Source organism: Semicossyphus pulcher, unplaced genomic scaffold (genome assembly GCF_022749685.1).
Source record: "Semicossyphus pulcher isolate SPU_LCO1_2020_fin unplaced genomic scaffold, fSemPul1.0.p SCAF_22, whole genome shotgun sequence".
Classification (NCBI taxonomy): Eukaryota; Metazoa; Chordata; class Actinopteri; order Labriformes; family Labridae; genus Semicossyphus; species Semicossyphus pulcher.
The window spans coordinates 3,223,768-3,237,441 of NW_027211696.1; the positions used below are offsets into that span (position 1 = coordinate 3,223,768).

Below are 13,674 nucleotides of genomic sequence, written 5' to 3' on the forward strand. Positions count from 1 at the left end.
GCTCCACAACATAATCCCATTCATAATAAATCTAACAGTCACGCAGCATTAAAATGATCATTTTTTAATGTAGTCTGTTTATCTGTCTGCCTCTCTCAGCTGCTGTGTCTGCTTACTCTGCAGCCAGTCTGCTCGTGTCAGGGTGTCTGCGGTTTCCTCCTCTCATCCACCGTCCTGCTGCTCTTTCCTCTAGTAACCATGGAAATGAGATCAACATGCAAATACCTGAGCACGTTTGCTGAGGCTGTGTGATAGAAGATGCAAATTGCGTTTCCGCTTGTAAGATTACACACCCACACACAGATGCACACTCAGACGTATGCACACGCACACACAAACGTTTATGTGCGTACATACCGAGCACACCCACCTGCAGCCCGGCACATTACAGCCAGGCTGAAATTATCTGTATGTGAAGTAATGGTACTATGTCTCGAATGAAAATGTAATCAGATATAGTTTGTTTAAGTTATATTAAAAAAGCGTCAAGTTTCCACAGTACATCTTAAACTTAATTTCATTTCATTTCAATTAATAGCAAAATATAAACAGTAAAAGAAGGAGTATTTCCTTAAAGCAACAGGACACAGAAATAAAGGTACAAGAATATTGCAATCTTATAAAGTTGTTATAGCTAACATGTTAGCAAGCAGTAAGCTACTTTGCATGAGTGTAAGGAAAGAAAATAGCTTTTATTACAGGCCAAATTACAAATCAAATTTTTAAAGCTCAGTGTTTTCTCCAACAATCCGGTGTAAAATGTCTGCTACAACAGCTGCCATGCTGGTCTTTCTTCACAATGTAGTTTTTCTAAGTTCATATCTGCCACGTGGCGCTGGTAAGATGGAATATGGTGAGTATACAATGTTTACTTAGCTGGAAATGCTGGGTGGTTTAATGACAGTGGTTATATGTAAAGTATAGTTCCGGCTTTAACAAGTAAAAAAAGCAAACTAAAGGAACTAAAAAGGCTAAAAGGACCCGCACATCCTGTGTGCAGAACTGTGTAGTCTTTTGAATCACTTGTATAATATGTGTTAACAGACTAAGATTGAAAATAATCATAAAGGAATGTCGCTACAATATCAATAACAAGTTCCACCACGGAAAAATAAAGGTCAGAAGCTAACAGAACACAACACACTTGAATACACTTCAACTGTGATGTTTTATTGTGTGGTTAATTGAAGTCATTTAAATGTGGTCATGAGCTGGGTAAGGCACGGATATAGCCAAACCCCCCTGAACGGCTCATGGAGTCTAATCTCTCTCCCCATCGCCTCTCGTTTCATTGATGTCTGTTTTTTTCTTTTATGAATGAACGGCAGAGGAGGAAAGGGGACGGGAAACTAGGCGCTTTGTGATAGGCTGCTATCGGTTGACGTCACCTCCGCCATGACGCGATGCAGCCATTCATAAAAAAAAAAAGGAAAAAAAGAGAAACAACCTAGAGAGGAGGAACACTCGGAGACGGACAGGGAGAAAGTAAGAGGTGACCGGACTGAGTGTGAAGTGCGCTTACAATGTGCGGATAAAGGAAAGAGCGCAAAAGGAGTCCACCGCAGGATCCTTGCGCCGTGCTCAGGTTTGGAGGTCTGTGGGGTCACAGAAAGAGAGACAGAGAGGAGATAAGCGACAGTGAAGCCTACATACGCAGCCTGAAACGACGTGCGATGGAGGACCTGGGCGAGATGGACTGCCCGGTGGTGAAACGACTCTTAAAGGACGACAGCGCCAAGTGCCTGCTGCTGGACTGCCGCTCCTTCCTCGCCTTCAGCGCGGGACACATCCGCGGCGCAGTCAACGCCCGCTGTAACACCATCGTCCGCCGCAGAGCCAAGGGCTCCGTGTTAAGCCTGGACCAAATACTAGCCGGGGACGAGGACGTCAGGGGCCGCCTCCGCTCCGGGATGTATTCCGCAGTGGTGCTGTACGACGAGAGGACGCCGGACTCTGAGACGGTGAAAGAGGACAGCATTCTGACTCTGGTCCTTAATGCGGTGTGCAGAGACTCCTCCGGCACACAAATATACCTGCTTAAAGGTAAATAGGGGCTCCATGATTACAAGCAGCCTTAACGGGTCAGCTGCAGCATGTAGCCATATGATGGTCATTAAATGTCAGGTTTCAGCCTCACTGGGCCCATGGAAGCATTAAGTTTAAGGGTAATGGTTGTTTATTATTTACTTTAATATTTGAAAAGAAAGATTTTAATATTGAAAGTTACATAGACTTAAATAATAGTATTAGTAAAAAAAAAAAACAATGTTGATTTTATTATTAAATTCATCCTTTAAATGTGGCAGTAACATCCAAATTAGTCATTTTTTAAAATGTTGATAATGTGCATTTAATTTTATTGTAGCTTTAAATGGAATAAATAGAGATTATAATGAATAATTATATTATTATTGTAGTGATAATTGTGAGGTATTTCATTTATAGTCTATTTTCAATGGTAATGTCCCCAGCTTGTGTGAAATATCCTGATAACTGTGCCTGCGTTAATTTTGCACTGGTGTAATTTGTTTTTACAATACACACACAGTCACTCACAGCTACACACATTCACACACAGACCAATGGCCGTAAGCTGAGTGAATGAGGTAATGCTGATGCGTAGAGGCCACATCAAACCGGAGGGACTTACAGGACACACATGATCCTTTCAGAAACAGTTCGCTTCGGGTAAATCGACGCCTGGAAGCTGTAAATTGTAAAATCAACACTTGATTTACCCACCAGACTATATTTAGACTGCAAGAAATCTGAAAAGCAAAGCTGCTGCAAGCTGCAAGCTGTGGCGCATTACTATTTTTTTTTTGTGCATCCTAATGACGCAGACGCCTTGAAGCACAGGAGTGTATGTGTGTAGCTTGTAAAGATGACATTTTCTCTGTTAATCTGATTTGATCCCAGAGGTGCAGAGAGCAGTGGTCAGCCTGGAGATGTATAAAAAAAAGCAAAGAGATGATGAAATTGTTTTCAAATCCACGGCTGTAGGCACAGGACGGAGTAGGTCAGGGGTCGGTTTAATAGACCTTGTGTTACTCAATGCAGCCAGTAAATCCTGGTGCAGATTGTGCTGGATGTTTATGTGGGTTGCAATGCTGCTTTAGTCCTTAAGTATACATGTTCATAAACACATAACAACAAATATATTTTGATATTTCTGTAATGTTCCTGGAAGATCTGCAAGTTTGTTTCCCGGTCCCTAGTTGTGATTGAATATCTCATGTTTAACTACAAGAATGTTAAACACTAATGTGATAATTGAATGTGCACTGTTGAAGAGCTGTATTTGATGCATCATATTTAATCACAACGTCTTCTTTTTCTCCAGGTGGTTATGACAGGTTTTACGCAGAGTACCCAGAGTATTGTTTAAAGACCAAATCCTTACCATCCCTCACCAGCCAGTCCAGCATCGACTCCGCCTGCTCATCCTGTGGGACGCCACACCACGATCAGGTAAAACACGACACCAACATGTTCAGCAGCGTCAACCTGATGCAGGTCATATGTGAGCTGCTTCTGAGTGTGTGCAAGCCCTTGTTCGGGCTGCAACTAATAATTTACATTCATAGTTACCAAGCCAATAAGCATTGTCATAAGTGTTCTTTAGTCAGCGATAACTATTAAAATGTGTAAAAGAAAAAATGGCTTTTTTTAATGTTTGATGATAAATAACTAAAACTGTTAATACACATCAAAACTGGCTTGCGAGTCAATCAATCGGTCAGCAGTTTCAGCTTTTGATCCTGCACAAGTCGACGTCTGTTTTTACATATTGACACAGAGAGCTGCCATGTGCAAACACTTGGAGTTATTTGCCTTTCAACTCAACTGCCACTCACTTTCCATGTTCACTCAACCACAGTTCCCCCATCCAGTCTGGGTGTTCAAACCAGTAAAAGTGTAGTTACAGATTTCTTTGGTCTAAAGGCTAAAAAACCCCCGATGTGAACAGATAGTAAAAAATAATCTGAAATTAGTTTTTATTTTGTCTTAATTTATGCTCCACTAAAGGTCAAAGTTCACTATTGATTCAACTCTGCGTCACTTCCTGTGACCCAGCTTTCCTCGTTTTTGTTGGATAGTTGTCTGCGGTTTATGCAATGTTCACAGTCACATGTGCTGCGGGTCTAATTACCCAGGAATGCATGAGAAGAGACGCAGACAATCTAGCCTCTGAATGTGTTCCCAGAAAGAAAACGTGATGTCTCGTCCTCACTATCAGATGGAGTTTTTATCCAAGAACACAGTACTCTCCTGTTGCAGCTTAGAAATTGACTAGTAGGCTATCTCACTTGCTGTTTTCCTCTCACCCTCCACCCCCCTCCTCACATTACAGTACATCTTTTAGCAGTATTGATCTTTTCCTGTTTTAGTACCGAGGTCGTCAGTGGCGATGACATAAACAGACAGAGCCCTCGTCAATAAAACTCACTACCGGTATAGACCGCCAGCCGGCTGACCCCTCAGATCCAATGAAAGGGAAAGCAATACTTTCAATCTTCGATGCTTTGACATATTATTCAAATGAAACAAACACTGGGCCACACATAATTTTTATACCCAACATAACATATTGTACACAACTTGCATAAATACTTGTGAAACCCCACCGAGCATTTTATATAAATCCTAAAAAAACACATTTTATACAATTAAAAGCTTTTGATTGTTGAAGGTCAAACACATTTTTATTTCCATGAGATTCTTACTTTTCTCATCATTCATAATTATGTCCTCAGCCCGACATGAATGTAATTTCCTTTACATTATGTGGCTGTAGATTGCCCTTCTGCTTATTCTTCAGCTTCTGTTACGACATGTTGTAGAGTTTAATCAATGACTGTATATATAGATGGACGACACCTCTCCATCTGCTCTCATTGTACAGAATTGATGCCAAAATAGCCCTCTCTGACAGGCGCTGCCATCTTGTGATGGTGACGTCATTTGCAGCCAGAGTCTGTGTAGTAGAGATTGACGGGTGGAGCCGCCGTAGCCACTTCCGCTAACCAAAAAACACACTTAACTTACCCAAAAAACAGCACGGATCCTGCACGTCGGCGTGTTTAACAGCAGAACAGCTTCTAGTGTTGGTCTGAAGCAGACGTTCACAGATATGGAAACTTCAATGACTGTAGTGATTGTTTTAGTTACGTCTCCTCTCACCGTTCCTCCTCCACTCTGATAATCAGGAACAGATTGGCTGCAGGAGCCGTATTTCTCAACAGAGCTGTCAATCATCCTTTTTACAGCATCAAATAACTAATTAAAAATAAACTTGTCAGAAAAATGAAGGCTTGGATGTAAATCAGTATGATAATAACTAACTATAACGACAGAAAACATGATTGAGAAACATTTATTTGACGTGTATTTTGATTTTATAGTTTGACTCCCATCTGTTAACATGGAGCAGGCGGGCTTTAATAAATATACTGCAGCCAGTCAGCAGGGGGCGCTAGAGAGGTTTTGGCTTCACTTTTAAGGAGCTGTCATGTCACAGTCTATGAGTTAAACCAACTGTTTCCATTTACATATTTTTCTGTTTGATCACCTCAAAAAGTACATGGTGTCCTCTACGCAGCATGAGAGAACGACTAAGATAAATCTGTTGCACTTCTGGTGAGCGTAACACATCCCAACATTCCTGCTGACTTCTGTGGCTGTAGCATGTAAACATTAGTCAGTTAATCAGACACGCAGCTCTTGCAGCAGAGTACGTGTCCATATGGTGAACTCACTTGGCTTGAGACTGGAACTAACAAACTTAATGGTCCATATGGAATGACCCTGCGTTAATAAGACAGATAATAAGCTACCCGAGTCCAATGATGTGCACTGATAATGTGATTAACAAAATGTATAAGCAAGGTCACGCTTATACTGAAGTCATCTGGTGCATGGCCTCTGCTGCATACTCAGACAGTAAATTCTTATCATGTAAGCTGTTTTTCCATTAGGTAAATTATGTCCAACATAAATGAAGAAAATGTACTGTTTCGTGACTGTGACCGAATGAATGAAAATCTGCTTTAGATTATAAATGAATCGTCTTCCTCCCATCTGTGTTTCGTCCAGGGGGGGCCAGTGGAAATCCTCCCGTTCCTCTACCTTGGCAGCGCCCTCCATGCCTCAAAGAAAGAGGTGCTGGACGGCATCGGAATCTCCGCCCTGCTGAACGTGTCCGCCGACTGTCCGAACCATTTCGAGGGGACGTACCAGTACAAATGTATTCCAGTGGAGGACAACCACAAAGAAGACATCAGCTGCTGGTTCCTGGAGGCTATTGAGTTCATAGGTCAGTTAGTAAGCGTGTGACATGGTGTGAGTGTGTGTGTGGCGTCTCAGCAGAACAAATGCATTCCCAGGGTGGATAACCCACAATAAAATGGTTTTGTGCTTTACGTGGTTTTTAGTCATGTATAAAGGGTTGATCTAATTTAAGCTGGTTTATTTATATTGGTGGGATGGACCTTTTTCTCAAGGACAAGACGGCTGTAACTGTTATATTTCTTATTGATTAATCTGCTGGTTTTTTAATAATTATTTGTCCGCTCATCTCTGCGATAGCTGATGCTGTTTGGAATCCTAATCTGAGCTGAAATGTAAAGCGCATGCATCACTTCTTTTCTGGTTATTCTCCCCAGAAAAGAGCTTTTACAGAACTGTAATAGAAAATATTCATGTACCGGATATACTGTGCATATAGAGAAGGCAGATGATGAGGAATCAGACATTCATTCATTGGAATCTGCCGCACATTATCGTTTCCAACTCGTGCTTTATCATGTACATTTCTGCAGAAATAAGAAAGGAGATACTTACCAAATTCTGATCAAATGAATCCACTGCAGAAAAGGGAAAATACAGAAGATAACAATTAAACTGACGAAATATTCCAATTAATCACTTCTCTGCAGAATTATTTGTGTGTGTAATATAAGCGAGTGTGTGATTTGATTTTGCTTCATGCATGCTGAGCGTAGTGTGTCGTTTCCGTGCTATCAGTGTATGTTAGCGAGCGTGTACTCTGATGTGTGTGTGTGTGTGTGTGTGTAGGTGCTGGTATGCGTCATAGTTAGCTGCTGTGGGACCAGAGTCTGACTCATCCACTGTTACCGGGCGAACAGACGCTGTGTTGGAGTTACCTGAAATCTGTCGTTTTGTGTGTGGAAAAGCAGAGTTTGAGAGCGGAACAGCGAGTGAAAAACGGGGGAGGGGGTTGTGTCCGTTTAGAGACATTGCCAGTAAATATTTCACAAAGATCATGAAAGGAACTGATTCAAACCATTAGTTTAAATTTAAACCGACGCATGGCGAGCAATGGTGGGATATTAGATTAAATGCACCGACGTGAAAAACAATTGATGAAGTCCCTCCATTATCCACTAAATATTGTGTGCTTCCAATTTCCTGCAGGCCCCCCCACACATGCTCCGGGATATTACCGTGAATGTCCAGCTAATCACTCTAACTGAGGCTCTTGAGGAAATTGAGTTACTGTAAACGCTTTAATCAGACTATTACCTAAATCTGGTTATTCACGGTGACGGAAGTAACGGCATGCGCCTGAACATAGGGAAGGAGGCAGAGACATAAATAGGACATGGGAGGAAGTGTGAAAGAGGCTGATGACTCAAAGTTTTGCACTTGCGTGTTTCAGTGAAATGTGGTTTGCACAGAGAGGGAAAGAGTGGAAGTACGGTGGAGGGGAAATTAAAGCATCACGGTACATCTGTTGTGTTTAAAATACTTGGTAGCTGGGGGGGCAGGTTGTTTAAGGTTCAGGGTATCTACACAGCAAAACAGTGTGTGCTCTCTGAAGAGAGGAAGTAAGGGTTAAACATGAGCTTCAGTCAAGCATTCATTTTCAAGAGCAAGGATCTGCTGGAAAAATGAGCCCTCAGCTCCTCCTCCCGTTAATGTGAGTTTTACATTTTGAAGTGTCTCGGTCTGATTAGGCTATTGTGTCATCAAATGTGAATGGGGCCTTTCCACTTAAAAGAAGTAACTGAATGGAAGAGTTTAAAGCTTGTCCCCAAATGATCTGCTACAAAGATGCTTTGAGCCCTTTTGATAAGGGATCGGATAAACGGGAAGAACATTCTGTTCAATTTATTTTTATTTTCCATGAAGAAGAAAAGCTGGCGGCACAGCGCTGGTTTCAGCTAAACGCTAATGTCACACTGACAATGCTAACAGGCTGACAAATTAAAAAATATGACCTGTTTTAGGATCGTCAAAGTACTTCATCATCCTGAGGGTTTCATTTCATTTCATACTAAACCACGAAATATCAGCCGCATGGATAGATTGGAGAGATATCAACGTCATCAGGGTTGATTGTCTGGGAACAATGCATGTCTCGACAGAATTCTGCAGTCTGTAGGTGTTGGAATATTTCACTGAATAGGTTAAAAACTGAGCTTGCTAGTGGCATAAAGGAGAAAAATTGGGTGATCAGTCAATAGGATTGTCCCTCTGCTGAGAATGTATACCTGTACCAATTCCACGGCAAACCATCTGATATTTTTGTAACTGTTTATATGTATTGTAAAAACATATACTGACCTCTTCCCCCCTCTCTCTTCAGATTCAGTAAGAGACTCCAGTGGGCGCGTGCTGGTCCACTGTCAAGCAGGCATCTCTCGCTCTGCAACCATCTGCCTCGCCTACCTGATGAAGAGGAAGAGGGTGCGTCTGGACGAAGCGTTCGAGTTTGTGCGCCGGCGTCGCAGCATCATCTCCCCCAACTTCAGCTTCATGGGCCAGCTGCTGCAGTTCGAGTCGCAGCTCCTCGCCACCTCGTGCGCCGCCGAAGCTGCCGCCACAGCGAGCCCGCTGCTCGGGCCCAAGTCCTCGGCGACCAACGCCTCAACGGCGGCCACGCCCACCTCCCCTTTCATTTTCAACTTCCCAGTTTCTGTGGTGAACCCCGCCTACCTGCACCACAGCCCACTCACAACCTCCCCTGGCTGCTGATGGACAGCAAATCACAACCTTCCCCCCCAAAAAAAACTAAGTACAAACTTGGCTGCCATTGTCTAGAAGAGCTGTCAGTCTTACTGGCTGCTGCAGGATGTACATGCTTCCAGGGCGGGGGAGGTGAGAAGCGTCACGGTGCCTGATTCAATACTCAAAGACTGACAAAAAAATCTTTTTACAGTTCACAAACCAGCCAACGCTCCTTCCATTTTAACATGAGATTACTTCAGATTGACCAAAAATGAACTGGCTTTCAAAACTTACAAAACTTTCAGCAAACAAGTTCGGACGGAGTGTTGGACTGAAATTTACTGACCCTCTTCCTTGAAAACACAAAACCAACAACATGCACAGAGGCACACTTCTACACTCTGACACAGAGAGGAATGAGCAGCAGCGAACCCTCTCTGCCTCACAAACACACACACATTCATGACTACCAACTGAATAAGCTCAGTATGAAGACAGGGTCTGTTGCTATGGAGACAACAGGTCTTTAGGAGAGGAGATGGACACAGGAAGGAAGGAGGAATTTTAAGCACCCGCTCCTTCCCCTTTGGGTGTCCCTCCTGTTGCCGGACAAAAGAGATGGATGGAGAAAAGAGGGGAGGAGACGGTGATAGAAAGCAGGAGCCTCTTCAGTGACAGGTGCTCTGCCGGCGATCCGACCGGAGCTTCCTGTCTTTCATACGTCCTCTTCCTCCCTCTGTCTCTCCCCCACACCTTCCTCTCCTCTCATCTCCTTTTCATCCTTTTTTTTTATTTGTTCCCCCCCTCTTCCTTCATCTCTACCTCTCATCTTCACCCCGTCCACCCTCTCTCCTTTACTCCTCCTCGCTGAAGACGCTAAATAAATAAAATAAGATGCCAAATAGAGGCCAGGGCCCTTGTTGATGGACTGGGAAACCCCACAGCAGGCCCCTGATAGGAACTGTAGGAAACCCGTCCTCCGCATCACAAAAATGTTTTTTTTTTTTTTTAAAGGAAAGGGCTTCAAGAAAAAGCCACAATCGAATGACGCCTTCACAAAAAGTAGTTGTTAAAAGGCTTAGCATGTGTCGTTTCTGGGACATTTTGTGGCATTTTGTCTTTTCTTGAATTTTAGATCATTTTAGGTCCAATTTAGGAGCTCAGTGGCTCTGTAAGATGCTAAAGACGAAGCCGCTTAAAGAACCATGTTGGTGGTCCTGTATGTTTTAACCCATTATAAATCATTATACCCTACGGTTAACCATTTCTCAAAACATACATTACTTTTTATACATAGGAGTACTTTTCAGTTCATTTTCTTAGTGAATGCAAATGAACTGAAAAGATTAGCTTCTATGCTTTGAAAAAAAATGTAATTATGTAGTTAATGGGCTAAAATGTGCATCACCAGCGAGGGAACCTTTAAGATGTTTGTGCCTTGTTCATAAAGGTATCCCCTGGACTTAAGTGTTCCTGGATTTGCCAGTGAAACAAAACTTTTTCTTAGCTGCTAGCAAACCTGTTGCTGAATGTTAATCAGCCTTTAAAAAAAGCATTTCAGCAGTGCAGTACAGACTCTGATTCCTCAATGTCAAAGAGCAAAAGCTCCTCCTTTCATCTCTTATCATACACACTCACAGACGGACACAAACGCAAAAATGTGCTATATTTTAGTCGGCATCACTCACAGTGAACGCCACTGGCAGGTTTTTTCAGGATCATAAAAACAAATAGTGTATAAAAATTTATAAAAAGCAATGTTTGAATGGATTTCATGAGCGACAAAGACCAACTCCCTGAACCGTGACATTTTAAAGTCAAATAATGATAATCAGACAAAGAAGGAATTTTTGTGCTTCATCATCTTGAATGTGAGCAAATTGGAGGAATTCAGAGGTAATATTTAGTCACATTCACATCCTCCAATGCTTTCACAGATCCTCCTACTGTAGCTGGATTTTTTAACATTCTGCTTGAAACAAATCAGGGACCCACAGTGTTGTTCTATGTGAAGGTCATCCAGGTAAAAATAAAACACAATGACTTATTGATTTCACAATTATAATTCAAACTGAAAAAAGGAGTGATGAAGTCGGGCTTTGCCATAATCCCTATCAGGATGTTGTCCTTAAATTCAGTTCAATCAGTGTCTCTGAGTCCTGATGTGCACACATACACAAACACACACCTACCATAACCCTTCTGTTTTTCAAGGTTGTCCACAGTTCTCTCCGTAGCATTTTGTCGGAAGTCTTGCAATACTGTACTTTACAATCCATTCATGAAAAGAAACAATGGCAGTTTTTTAGGATTTTACAGCCAAACTTCATTTCATAATATCGCAGATCGAGATAATGTTTGTATTTGCCTTCGACAAGGCTCAGCTCTACACTCTGTGCTAGACATCCAAAGGCACAAAGTCCAACCATGGTTGCTTTTATACCTGGGTCCCCATGTATGCACAAAACCAACAGACAGAAACACACACACATACACACAGGGTCTTTCTGTTTTTGAAGATTGTCGGCACCTATCTCTGTAGCACTTTGAAGTGATGCAATACTGTATTTATAATTTATGAGTCATTTGTACATCATGATTATGGTAGACTGGCTAGAATTGGCATAAAGTGATTTTGTCCATGTAAAGTGAGAAACAGAGAGTGAGCGAAAAGAGAGCCAATCAGTAAAAAACGCAATACTTTCTACACATCTGTGTGGTACCTGTCTGTCTGTCAGCCTGTCTGCCTCTCTGTGTTAGTCCATCCGTCTTGACTGTCTCTGTCTGGTCAATGCTGTTTAACCATCATGGCAATATCAATCCTCCTCTTGGACATTTATATATAGAAAAGACAACTTTCCCTCAATTTTATTGTGGAATGAATGATCTGTGCATTTATTTATTACTGAAGAGCCACTGTTGAATAAACAATGTTCTTAATTAAGTTGTGTGCTTTCATTCTTTGTATGGTGGTGGGTGGTACTGAATAGGTATATAGTATAGATACATACAGTTCAAAAGGCTATCATATCAGAGTAATATATAACAGTTAATTTCTAGATTCTGGATGATGTAAAAAATCAGTTCACACAGATGGAGAAATATATGAAATGATGTGGGTTTAGCGAAAATGACTTAAATGTCTCAAGTTAAGCAAGAAAAACGTATAATACACTTTATATATTCAATAGTACTGGTGTTGGTTTACTCTGCCCTTATCTCTACAGTCATATGCAGGTGTGTCTTTCACAGTGCTTTAAAAATTGAGGGTAAGGTGTTATCTTGCAGCGCCCTCCAGTGGTGAGGATATGTTATTGTCCTCATTCAGACAGCTACAGAACATGAACAAAGCACTACATGGAGACGGTATTTAATTCCTCCTTATGCCACCTTTACTGCTGATATAAAATATACTTATTGGTTGGTTAATGCATTAAAAGAATATTGTTTAGGCATATCATCAACACATCTAAACACTCTTTACTATATAATCCAAAAAATATATCTAAAATATTTAATCTTTATTAATTCGGTTTGGTTGTGTTTAACTGATTCTAGTTGTTGTTTGAAAGGTATTCCTAATTCGTTTCTGTTAAGTACCTTGTGTTTTTTAGTTTAGTGTTACACAGTATGTCGTACATCAAGTTCTCCTTGCTTGCTTGCTTGCTTACCGCAAACGAGTGCAACAGCGCCATCTGGATTTACGGCTGGTAACTTCAGCCAGTACGTGTGGTGAACGGCGGTATTGCGTCACTGAAGTCAGGTGAGGTTGATATCCGTTGATTAAAAAACACTGCTATGTACCAGTGACAGAGGGAGGTGATGGGTTTGCTGCCATTGCGGCAACAAGTGCAGTATACGAAATTAAATCAAACTGATATGAACCACTTTTCCTTCAGGAAGAAAAGGAGAATTTACTTAAGCGCCACACAACGTGAGTCAAGTAGGGACAGACCGGTTTAACTCACAGTTTAATTGAAATACACTCGTCACCTTTTAATATAAGAAACATAATTATGTGCTCTACTTAATTCAGCTATTGATATATTTTAACTAATAAGCACACAACTATCCCGTAGTAATTAGATTTTAATTAATTGAATTGAGTCAGAAATATATTTTACTCAAATAGATTGATTAGCTGATGAGTCAAGAACAATCTCTGACCAAACTTGTACAATATAGACATATTAACAGAATAACACATATGGATGTAATATTCATTATATGTTTAAAAAGAGTTAAAAGCAATAGATTCTGTGTTTAGTAAAAAAAAACCAAAGAAGTATGATAATAATATAACAAACATTTATTTTAATACGCCCTTTAAAATTTTAATTTTATATTTAAATTAAGTGAAATATGTACATTTTAGTATGTCAGCATGTGCTAACAGAGCGCCATATGGCCTGTAAGACTACAATTGCCCCCGACCCGGCAGCCATGATAAAAACCTCATGTACTAGCTAGCAACACTTGCTACTCTAGAATTGGTTGTTCTGTTCATTTTTGGCCAAAAGCCTAGGGGTAAAATTGATCTTAGTTTAAATTCACAATCATTAACTTTAGACAGCAGAACAAAAAACACTCTATGACCAAAAAGTTACTTTCACACCTCAAACTCTGTTTTTTGTTGAAAACTTCTGCTGTGGTGAAGTGATCCCGCTCCTTTTCAGCAGGGAGACTGAGAATTATGCTGAG

General features: G+C 41.1%; 1 protein-coding gene across 1 annotated transcript; it reads left to right on the forward strand.

Moving 5' to 3' along the window:
- The first annotated feature begins 1,372 nt into the window (after positions 1–1,372).
- Positions 1,373–11,917, forward strand: dusp4 (dual specificity phosphatase 4). Its single transcript, XM_069673656.1, has 4 exons — positions 1,373–2,043; positions 3,344–3,471; positions 6,097–6,316; positions 8,612–11,917. Exons 1-4 carry the CDS (start codon positions 1,674–1,676, stop codon positions 8,998–9,000), a joined length of 1,107 nt encoding a protein of 368 aa, XP_069529757.1. The 5' UTR covers positions 1,373–1,673; the 3' UTR covers positions 9,001–11,917.
- The last annotated feature ends 1,757 nt before the right edge of the window (positions 11,918–13,674 follow it).